General features: G+C 35.1%; 1 protein-coding gene across 1 annotated transcript; it reads left to right on the forward strand.

The window, feature by feature from the left end:
* The first annotated feature begins 27 nt into the window (after window positions 1-27).
* Window positions 28-11429, forward strand: LOC103709036 (aladin). The gene is made up of 16 exons (XM_008794191.3): window positions 28-272; window positions 391-446; window positions 764-925; window positions 4029-4143; window positions 4276-4375; window positions 4512-4691; window positions 4955-5013; window positions 6440-6527; window positions 6619-6694; window positions 6990-7089; window positions 8134-8185; window positions 9837-9974; window positions 10104-10191; window positions 10297-10364; window positions 10515-10609; window positions 11102-11429. Exons 1-14 carry the CDS (start codon window positions 215-217, stop codon window positions 10357-10359), a joined length of 1335 nt encoding a protein of 444 aa, XP_008792413.2. The 5' UTR covers window positions 28-214; the 3' UTR covers window positions 10360-10364; window positions 10515-10609; window positions 11102-11429.
* Window positions 11430-12005: the final 576 nt, after the last annotated feature.

Consider the following 12005-nt stretch of genomic DNA (forward strand, 5'->3'; position numbering starts at 1 on the left):
GCTGACTCGACCGGGACGGACCACCGATTTCTACGCCGGGGAAGAGTTCGCTATATATATGCTTTTTGTATGAGAGAGTCCGCTATATATTCGAAGCCACTCGGTTGTTTCATAGAACCCTAATACGCGCGGAGAGCTTTTTCAAATGCGATCATTGTTCGACTACTGAGAGAAGAGAAAAGAGCTTCGTTCCGGTTTCGATCGATCGTGGAGAATGCCTTGCGTTCCTCATCCTGGAGAAGTCACCATCTGCGAGATTAATCGCGATTTGAGTACGAATCTTCCTCTTTTCTTGATTCCCTATCGAAAGATTTCTATTTGGATTCTGACCTTTTGTTTCTAATGGAAACAATGATCTATGTTTTTTTCCTTTACCTTTTATTGTTCTAGTTACTGCGGAAATTCTCTCTAATGAGCGAGCCAAGGAGACCTACGGCAAAGTTCTCGTGAGTTCTCTTGAAATCAAACTTCACCACTATGGGATTTTTATCTTATGTTAATAGTATCCATGATTACCATATCATACTTTTGGTAGTATGCTTATTGTGCAGTGACTGAAGTAAAAGATGGTTGTTTCTTTCTTCCCCCCTTTTGTGTTGTTGTGATACAATTTGTAAAGTTTCTTGAATAAATTATTTGTCTATTTTGTTTTGCCACCTGTGGATGATATTTTTATTTTTCTCTAGATTCGTTAGTAGAATAGCATGAGGACTTTACCTGAACAAGTTTAGGTTGGAGCTGAAGTTGGGATTGGCTTTTACAGGGAATTGTATTCAGTCCTATTCCTTTTCAACCGGATCTTCTTCTGCCCAATCAAGAGCAAGTTTCAGAACAGGAACAAAGTGTTGCCATTTCGAGAAGTGCTTTACATGGTTTGAAAGCAAGCATAACTGATTCCTTCAAGCGCATTTTCTTTCCCAATGACGTAAGTTGGTTGCTCATGCAATAGTTATATATCCTAATTGCAACGATCCTTGAGATTCCTAATGATGGATGTGGTATACAAAGATTACTTGATTCTCATGCACATGTTTATGTTCATGCTTCGCTTAAATCGTATTCTTCTCAGGATAATCACCTTATGTAATTAAAATGTCGCTCTTTTTTTATTGTAGTTTTTGTTGTGGGCTCTTTGGGAACTTATTGAAAGATTTTAATACTAAAAGAAGGAAATGGAGCAGAGAAAAAAGTAGTGAAGAAAGAAAATGGGTGTCCTCTTGCACAACCAAAACATTTTAGCAATCAAAATTTTCTTCATCTTTTGATTGAAACAGTCAGAAAAAAATGCAGAGCTAAGCTAATTTTGCCAATTAGTAGTCTTAATTCAAGTGTTTACAGAATGATATCTCAAAATGAGGTCACTGTGGATCTCTAGATAGCTATTTCTTATATATGTGTGTATGGGTTTGTGGACCAGCAGGTTCATCATACTATATTTTTGAAGTCTTGGGCCAATAAGTACTCCTAAATGAAAGGACAATTTAGAGGCAATAGATTTTATACCTCAATGACTTTGTCTTTGAATTTCATCAAGCTACCCTAGATCTATGCAGTTTATAGCTCAGGTCAGAGAGACGTAATTATTAAGGTTCTGCAGTAAACCATCTTGGGTCACATCATTGTTGAAGGTTGATCGAAACCACATGAGGTTGCTGAAGCAAGTTTCAAGCGTGGAACAGAACATAGATTTTCTTCCCTTATCTGCATAAGGTATATATGTGTTGAGAGAGAGAGAGCGAGAGAGAGAGAGAGAGAGAATGTTGTCAAGAGGATTAGTTGTATCCCAAAAATATTGTGGAGTTAAAAAATTTGTATCTGTTGTGTAAAGTAGGGAAAGTTGTCTTTAGCTAATGTTGAAAATTTGGAAATTGGTTGGGTAAAATTTAATTTGCTTGCAAGATAAAAAGGAAAAACCGAGCTAATATGAAAGGATGAGTTGTTTTGAATTAGTAGAGTTGTTTGCGATTTAACATATTAACAAGATAAAATAGATTGATCACAAAGTAGGATTTGTTTGCATTTTGAATGAGGCTGTAATAAGAGAGGAATACAAAAAATCTTGATGCAGAGAGATATATTCATGGGAGAAAAAAGCATATGTAAGGGTCTTGTGCGGAGTCGGAGGGAATTTAAACATTTTGAGAATCATATATTTGCTAGAACAGGAATAAGTATGGGAGACTAGTAAAGTTCATGGAATTTGGGAATTGAAGATGATAGGGGAGACATACCATTGGAAGTGTTGTGGGGTAGCAATAAGCGACCACTAATTTAGATTAGTCATTGCATTTGTAATTTATTATTTTGAATGTTAAATGTAATAAATAGCATTAGAAGTTGACAGTATGGTATACTATAAAGATATTTTGCATGATATGATTCTTTTCTTTGGCCCTTGAGGGAAATCAAATATTTAGAATGAAATAGGTTTTTTTAAGGCCTGGAGATTTAAAGGAAAAGGGGAATTGCAGTGCTTAAAATTGGATAAGGCACAAGAAACGAAACGATATGTGAAAAAGTTGGTTTTATTGTAGGGGAGGAATCTGACACATCAAAAGATATTAAGGTGGATTTGAAAGTAAAGAAAAGGGCATAAATGAGGTGTGCAACAGGGAATCAATCATCTTGTCCTTCTTGCTTCCTTGTGCTTTGGATTGGTTTTTGCTATTTTGGTGGGCATGGATAAATGGCTGTAGCCTCAGTGCCATTTTGGGTCGGATTAAATTTGAATCCTACATAAAATCAAATCCAAAACCAAAATCGATCGGTTTTTGTTGGATGTGTATCCAAACTTGAAACTGGTTCAACATAGAAATAGGATGGTTATCACCATTGAACATTTGTAATTGCTTTTGTGAATACTTCTTCACTCATCTCTTATTAGGTACTGCTGCTAATATCAGTACAAATGCACCTCCAAACATTCTACCTGGTGATGCTATTCCTCCTGTCCTGTCTGAAGATTAATTGGCAAGTCCAGGTCTGCAACAAGAAGATAGGTGGTAGTTAGGTCCCATTATACATGATTTAATATAATTGAGATATCCTAGGATTGTAATAAAAGCTTTCCCAGGTCTGCTATTTCTTATCAGCTCTTCCTTACCCTATCCTCCAAAGCCACTTGTTGTCATCTTTACCACCCTCATCTTTTGTGCTCAGTCTCATTATTGCCCAACATTTTGAAGTGGACAATATGGTGGGCCTTGTTGCTATTTTTAAAATACACTTCATGTTGCCAACACATGCATTAACCAGAAAACATTCTAAAAACACCTTTTTTTATTTCAGTCTTTCAACTTCAATTCTTGTTATTTCTTTTTAGTTGCTGCTTCATTCTTTCATGTACTTGAACCTAGAATACACCTGTGGCAATTTATTCATGACTAGGCCTTAATTGCATTTCAAATCTGGATCTTGCAGCAGTTTCAAATCCAAATACTTGAACATTGATGTGACTATTGATCCAGATTATTTTCTTTTTCACTGTCTAATTCTTTTTTTTAAGGAATTACTTTTCACATGATATTACAAGCTATCAGTAAGTCCATCTTGGCACTAGGATTGCATTTGGCAAGATTTGAATTGAGTTTGATAGTGCTATCAGCTGTAATTATTCTTTTATGAAACCAAACTTGACTTGATCATGTTTTATAAAACAAATCCTTCAATTTAAATTTGGAACTTCAAGCTTGGATTCAAGATGAGTTATTGACCTTTTGCAATGGTGAAATGTTTTACATGGTTGTAGCATAGATCAGGTAATGCTGGAGGCATTAGATTTTTTGAGCTTAAGGTTTGTGCTCTTGTAATGGATGATTGTCATGATTATTTTACTTTAAGATCTCCACATTGTTACATGCCCGGCTTCTTATATGGTTTTTCTTTTTTGATACACACTTTAAACTATATGTTTTATTTTGTTTTAAGATGATTATGGTCGTTTTAATTATAATTAAAGGATGACTAAAAAATTAATTGATTGTTCTAGAGGACAAGCTTTGCGTTTTTCTTACTAAGTGCTTTTACAGTTGAATATGTTAACAGAAGTTGATATTCAAGGAGTTAGTTGGCATCCACATAAACACTGTCTAGCATTTATATCTGCACCAAATCAAGTCACAGTTCGTGATTATGAGGATTCAGGTAAGTGATTTTTTGTTTGGTATAAAGATGGTTTTAGCTAGTCCTATGGAAAAGAAGCTTGTAAAGCCTTTTCAAATATGTGCCACAGCAGACTGTGTTAATATTGAAGCTCGTTACTCTTCATGTGTCCAGATGGTAAAGATGCATGTATTTTGACCAGCGAATCTCAAAGAGAGATTAAAACACTTGGATGGAGGCCTAACAGTGGCAAGATGCTCTCTGTTGCATGCAAGTAGGCACATGATTGCTTTATGTGCTTAAAGATATATTTCCATCATATGGTTTAACTATGTTGTACGACATATTTGCTAGAAACCTAGAACCAAGCTGATAATACATTTCAAGCATCTAATTTATGTTCATACCAGGGGTGGAATATGCATTTGGTCAGCATCTTATCCAGGTAATGCAGCACCTGTGAGATCTGGAAATACCTCATCCCTTGGCACTATTTCTAGAGGCGCTGGTGTTCGTTGGATCCTGGTCGACTTTCTTCGAAGCCCAAATGGTGAACAAATAAGTGCACTTTGTTGGGATCCCAATGGAAGATATCCTATTCATCTCTTGAAACTTAGCAGCAAACTTGATATAAATTATATGTCTTCTTTGATTTTCTTGAATTGAAAATTGTAAGCTTGTTCTATAAGCAGAAGTGAAGTAACCTTTCAATGCCCTTATATTAAGATTAATTCGACCTTAACTGCAATCTGGATCCAATGTCGATAAAAGATTTTATCCATATAAAAAGTTCTAATGGTCCAAATCATGATTGTTCATAACTGTGGAGAGTGGTCCCTTGACATATCTTCACATATTTGGCATCGGCCTCATGTGAGAGTTCATCATTTACGATATGGGATGTTTCTCAAGGTATTATCAATAACCCCTTAATTCATTATATTATGCATTCAAATTGTCTTCAACCAATTTTATATTACATATCATGCAGTAGTTAGCTACTTCTTGAAGTTCTACTTCACTAGTATATAAGTCGTTACTTGGTTGTAATGCCATTTGTCTGATTATATATCATATCAAGATGCTCCTATTTTTTAAGGCTAGCAATTTATCTGGCTTTTTATTGATCATCTTGTGATGACAATACTTAACACCTCTACATATCAAGTTCATGGTCTGGTGAGCACACATGGTGAATCTGGACTAGAGTATTTAACAATTAATGTTGGCTAATTCCGATTGGACTGATTGATTCTGCAATAGCATGGTAAAACCTTCTTTGATATTGTTAAGAGATGAACATACTCCTTTCCAGACACTTATCTGCTTATAACAGTGCTTAAGTGCTGTTTGATTATCTGTGATTATCATAAAAATGGATGATCACAAAGCCTGATCTTTGGTAAAGTATACTATATGAAAAACTTAAGAGTGGGATGGCTGTTTTTCATCAGATTCATATTACAAATGTTATAACCTGTCGCCATTTCCCAAACAAGTTTCATGAAAAGCAACAAAACTAGCGATTTAATAAAGCTCATACTTTTTTGATTTTTCATTGCATGAAAGAATCTTTTGGTTCAGACATTTTTCTTCTCAATAGAACTCATAATTTTAGTTTTGTGAAAGGTCATTTTTGTAAAACCCAAAAACCAATCAGTCTCGTAGATGCTGTCCTTCATTCATCTAATCCATAACATTTGGAATTTTGTTGTGACACCTTGGAGAAGGCATAACATTTGAATGTCCATGTTAGATATTGAACTCTAGGTTCATGTTGAAATTATGTGTTCAATGACAGTAGAAGCCATATGAAATAAAATGTATTACACGATGCTGCTATCTGACAAAATTTAGTGACTAGAACACCCTAATCATCTTTGTTTCCCAATTCCATAAATTATTGGACTTAATTTCACTTATGGTAAGATATCTTACTTATCTTTGGGTATTGCGTCCTTGGCTAATAGCAATAACTTTCGGTTAGTGAAGAATGTATGGACATCTTTTGGTACAGGATATTGGAAAATCTTGGATAGATCAGCAAAAAGTTTCATTTGTTGATAAGGTTTGCTATCTCGGTACCGGATCTCATACTGGTATGATGCTAGTACAGTGTCGGTTTGCCCAAGTACGGGGGTTGGTTTGGCACCGAGACTCAATACGTTTTTTGTATCAAGTTTTGGTTCGGTATCGGTATGGTACAATATGCCCTGTATGGGGCAGTGCACACCATACGACCAACCTTGGTCGATACTTGTATCCTTGCATCAAATGCCAATTCCTTTCCTAAAATGGCTCTTATCTTTTACTACTTCCAATTTCTGTTGATCCACAGGGGTTGGAACTCCAATTCGACGTGGATTAGGCAGCATATCAATGCTTAAATGGTCACCAAGTGGAGATTATTTTTTGACCACAAAATTGTATGGTCAATTTCCTTTCTTAATTTCTTTTTTTCATGAATTTCTAGCTGATATTAATTTTGGAAATAAATTTAAAACCTTTTTTTTGCAGCGATGGAACATTTTACCTGTGGGAGACCAACACATGGACATCAGAACCTTGGTCTTCAACTAGTGGATATGTTACTGTAAGTAACATGATGGAACACAAAAAGATTCTGATGAGATGTTTTATGGGAAATAAGTGGGTCCTTTTCTATATTTTATTAGGAAACAAAATAAATTTTCGAAGGTGAAGAATTACTTCACAATGTTCAGCTGCTGATATGCAGTTTATTTTACATTGCTAGGGCTCTTTTTTATTAGATTTTCTTGAAACAAGCATCTGGTACACCGTCGGTAACATATTGGAAGGCATTAAGAGTATCATTCAATAAGCATTAAGAATGTGTTACATCTGTCCCTTTTGTATCAATTCACCAGGGAGCTACTTGGGATCCAGAAGGGCGTATGATACTGGTTTCATTCTCTGACTCAGCTACATTAGGTTCAATCCACTTTGCATCAAAGCCTCCTTCATTGGGTATGATATCTAATTTATTTAGTCCCATTAGAAAAGGATATTTTATTTGTTTAGAGGCTTTAGTATATTTTTCCATATAATTTCTGCCTTATAACTAAACAAAGTTATGTCTACTATGGTCTCAGTTGGAAGAATTTCTCCTTTTATACTCTGTTTGACTAAGTTCTTAATCTCTGAGGAAATTCGTTCACTGGTAATTAAAAAAGTTTAGCTTACTCTTGTCATCAATCTCTGTCCTTCGTGATTACACTTGTCTTAATTAAACTGAATGTTTGTGAGTTTTGCTTAATCATCATGATTCAAGCTTCTGTCCCATCAAAATGGTCAGTTGTCAGTTTGGCACATTACTATCATGTTTAGAGGTATTATTATGTGCATTTAAGCATTATTTTTGCGTGATATATGCAGTTATGTTTTCCAATACGTGTATTTTAACGGGCATCCAGTGCCTACAGAATGCACGACTAATGACAGCCAAGCTAGCTGGCACCCATCTGCTCTATCTGATATTCTTCAACCATGCTTATGGTGTAATAGAAATCTTTTGATATAACTTCATTGTATTCTGGATCTATATCATGGATGTTATGCTCTCTTTCTCTCTCTCCTTTATGTTTAACTGTGTTTTATAACTTAATATTCATCGGAATGACATACCTCCTTTTGTACCAAAAAAATGAAATATTTTCCTTACCCTAGTTAATGTACAGCAAGTCATTTAAATCTAGATGTAAATTCTTTGCTTGATCTATGACCTATGATTGTACATGACAGCTGCTTGTATTGTTTTCTTAATTTTTACAACTTTAGTATCTGCTTCACTTCATATGCACCGTATTCAAAAATCAGTAGCTTTTGGGGTTACTTAGTTGCTGTTCTGATTGGCTTCAACATCCTAGTACATTATTATAGTAAAATGACACACTAATATATCCGATCCTCCGTAGCTATAGTTGTTTTGTGTGCTATCATATAATATATTTACTCAGGGTCTTGTTACTGTTAAGGCGGCTGACTATATTCTTATTGTGTTGTTGACCTCAGATGCTCACCTGTTACCAGTTGAATTGCCAGAAATTTCCTCTCTGACTGGCAGGTAATGGTAGTCATACTGCTTTAGTTGATTTTGGTTATGCTATCCCTTAAGCCTCTTCAAATCATATTTCTTGACATATATAATGAGAACAGTTGATCAATTGAATGTCTAGCCATGTCAATCATTGTTGTGCTGTTGAATTTACCAGCACAACCAAATGACGTGCAATTTTTGTTGCTTTAGATTAATTTGATTTTTCATATTAATTCAAAATTTAACTGTGGTAATTAATGTTCATGTGAATATCTCCTGAATTTTACTAATTTTTAGTGCAAAACCTGGCACCTGAATAACCGTCATAGATACATGAGGGACTTTTTTTTTCACAAGATTTGTGCCTATAAGGAGGATTTGAGTAAAACTCTAGATATACAACTATAAATCATCTTTGTTGAATTATTTTGCATATTATACTTCTCAAAAACTTCAGAAAGATGTTGTCTAAATATGTATTATCCAATGGTGTGTCAGTGTGTCTCAGACAACTTTACATTCCATAACCTTAACCGGAAAGGCTTCTCCCACCTATGTTGGAGTTAGCTTTATGGACTAAGATATAAGATTTTACAATCAGTTCACAACCTAATGGCAACCCTCTATCAGTTGTCTATTGCATATAATATGCTTATTGACTGACGGTTGTGTGGCAAAAAATGGGATGATGATCATACTCTTTTAATATCTTCATTTATTTGGGCAATTAGTCTAGTTTGCTACCAGTATTTCTTAAGTTACTAATGTAGATCATGTTGTCTGAACTCTGAAAGAACCACTGATTACTCCTATCTGATGCAATGGATTTTGGTACACAATAGACAACTATGAGATAGAACCTGATCGTTCTTCCATCTCTTGGATATTTTATGTTTTCGCAAGCTAACTCTCTCTGATTGGAGTAATGATGTGTTACTCTGGATGTTGATGTTACTGTATCAAGTGTATACTGATTTATTGCAATAACAGATTATGCTTTACAGATGCCTTTTTATCTGCATAAGAAAAATATATCTTTATTGTTTTATTATATCCCAGCTATATCATCTCCTATTTTTTTAGGATTTGCAGTATTCCCTTATCTGCGTTATATGATATCTGTATCTTGTATTCGTGTTGTTTGTGCTCCATTTACATATGTAAATACACACTTCAATATGTCCAACAGATTTTGTTGAGATTTTATTCAAGATAAATTCTGTAAAATATTGTCATGTATAATTTATCAAAAGACGAAACATTTTGCAAATTTAGTAGGGAATCATGTATGCATATAACAGTTTAGTTAAAACTACCGTCTTCTGAAGATGTTTGTATTCTATTCAATCCATTGCAATTTTCTTTCCTTTTATTTAGAGGTTTCCAATAATTTCATCTAATGGTGCCCTAATAAAATTCATTTTATGGGAAAATACAAATTTGCTTAACCAAATTGTGAAGAAGAAATATTACAAAGCAGAATAGAGGTAAATATGTCCAAGCCATGTTGCTCATAGCCTTTTCCCATAAATTGAATCACTATACCTGATACCCTTGTTTTGTTGACTGCTGTTTTCTAGGATTTCTTATGGTAGTTCTATTTGCATTCAGTTGGCATCCTTGATTATGTTACTTCATGCATCTGATTTCTTTTCCCCATTTTTGGTGCATTTCTCAGCCAGTGCATTGAAAAAATAGCTTTGGATGCCTCTGGCGAGCGATTGGCATTGTCATACAAAGGTGGTGCTGAGATGTACAGTGGTCTTGTTGCAGTATATGACATTAGAAGGGCACCGCTTGTCTCAGCATCATTAGTGTTAGTGCTATCTCATGTCTTCTGCCTGTATTCCTATCCTTTTGGCATCAATTCCATTATTAGTCTTCTGTTGTAATTATCATACCTTGAGTATTTACTAATGAAGGAATTTCCCCTTGAAATATGTAGTGGGTTCATTAGAGGGCCTGGAGAAAAGCCAAAACCACTTGCATTTGCCTTCCATAACAAATTCAAACAGGGGCCACTGCTCTCTGTGGTAAGAAATATTTACAACCCTCTTCCTAAATATTAGGAACAAACTATTTTTGTATACAGGTACATATACATGAGACATTTTGCCACAATTTAACTATTGATGCAGTGTTGGAGCAGTGGCTGGTGTTGCACATACCCCCTCTTATTTCGATCGCATGTACTTCCTTAACTGTGGTAAATTTCTGTACTCAAGGATGCAAAAGTAGCTAATCGCAGCAAATCAATTTTACATTTCTGGATGGCTAGATTTTACCCTGTATCTTTTATAGATGTACTGAAGTCTTTAAAATTAGATCATCCAAATTTTGTAAACTTTGTTTGCAGCTGCTTTGGTTGTGGATTTGTTACCTGTAATGTAGTTTTGTTGACATGGTACCACAGACTGGATGATCTGAAGTACGATCCGGCAATTGATTCCTGTAAGTTCTCTATCATGAACTGAGTCACATCAATTAAAAAGTAGTTCCTTGGTGTAACTTAAGATCCTTCTTGAACATCTGCATTGAACTTGCCTGGGAAAAATTTAGATTGCTGAAATAGTTTGTTTCTTTTAATTGTTTGTCTGACTGATCACCCTAGCAAACTTTAGGTGGTGGTGAGTTGAAACGCAGTTTACAACTTGCAAATTCATCCCATTGAAATGTCTTAATCCATGTTGATTATTATTTTACTTACCCTTGTATATACAAACCTAGTTAACGTATTAAACTCTTAAGGAAAAATTGCATGCATTTTGAGCGTGAAATTGCATGTATCATATGTAAGGTTATGAAGCCAAACAGTAAACACGAATAATCAAAGCATCAATATTTGGTAGCAAACAAATTTGATTTACAGCTGATTTTTGGTCGATTTGCTTATCATGTTGAAGTTTTATGTCAACATATTTATTTTTTTCCTCTTATGTATAGGTAACTTGAAAAAACGTGAGGACCATTGTGCATGCCATTATGGATCTTCAAGATATGGTTGCCATGCGTTGATGAGTATGGCTTGGAGCAAACTGAGAAAGGGAAGAACAGTTACAAGTCGAGGGATTTTATATTTTTATGTTAGTGTATATCAGATCTTTGTTACAGGAGAGCGATTTGACATCTTAAGTTGGAGAGCCATTGCTACCAGCTGTTGGTTGCCCTTTGAGTCTCTTTTAGAACAAACTCCTGTTGTTAGAGGGTTCTTTTAGATGCTCTATAAAAACAAGAAGTAATAATCTATCTTTTTGGCATTGCTGTTCGACAATTTAAGTACAAAAAATATGCTTCTATGGAGCAGCAGTACTAGTGAGTTCACGAGAGGAAGGTATTTGAAGTTCGGTACCAATTGAAAATAGCTTTGAATTTAGCCAGTAATTTTCTTAGCCAATTACGTTGTCTGGATTGGACATAGGGGATGTTTTGTAGGCTACCAGAACATAAGCCATTTAGCCTGTAAGATACGAGTGGATCCTACTAGATTCGTGATAAATTTTCTCAGTGAGCTTGATCTTGTCTTCCTTTAGACAAACTCATTAAATCAGACAAGTTTTCGAATAATTAATACGGCCTATTGATGACGATAAACAGACTGCCTTGAAGTGTTTCAGGGGCATGCACATTGGATTGGGCTGAGATTTGGTCCTAAATTTCTAGCCGGGTAAACTAGTCTGAGATTGGGCCAACCGTTGTTGTACAATATAAATGGTATTAGATATTCATATCACAAAAGAGGTATAAATGCAATACTAAAACCAAACTAGAGGTAAGCGTTGATTGGTTGTCGTTTTGCTAAGTGCATTCCAATCATGAATGAAGGCAGGGGTGAGAGAACTCTCCAAAT

This window comes from Phoenix dactylifera, chromosome 3 (assembly GCF_009389715.1).
Source record: "Phoenix dactylifera cultivar Barhee BC4 chromosome 3, palm_55x_up_171113_PBpolish2nd_filt_p, whole genome shotgun sequence".
Lineage (NCBI taxonomy): Eukaryota > Viridiplantae > Streptophyta > Magnoliopsida > Arecales > Arecaceae > Phoenix > Phoenix dactylifera.

Coding starts and splice junctions, on each gene's coding strand:
- LOC103709036 (XM_008794191.3), top strand. CDS start 215: ATGCCTTGCGTTCCTCATCCTGGAGAAGTCACCATCTGCGAGATTAAT. Junction 926..4,028: donor GCATTTTCTTTCCCAATGAC/GTAAGTTGGTTG, acceptor GTGCTTTTACAG/TTGAATATGTTAACAGAAGT. Junction 8,186..9,836: donor ATTTCCTCTCTGACTGGCAG/GTAATGGTAGTC, acceptor TGCATTTCTCAG/CCAGTGCATTGAAAAAATAG.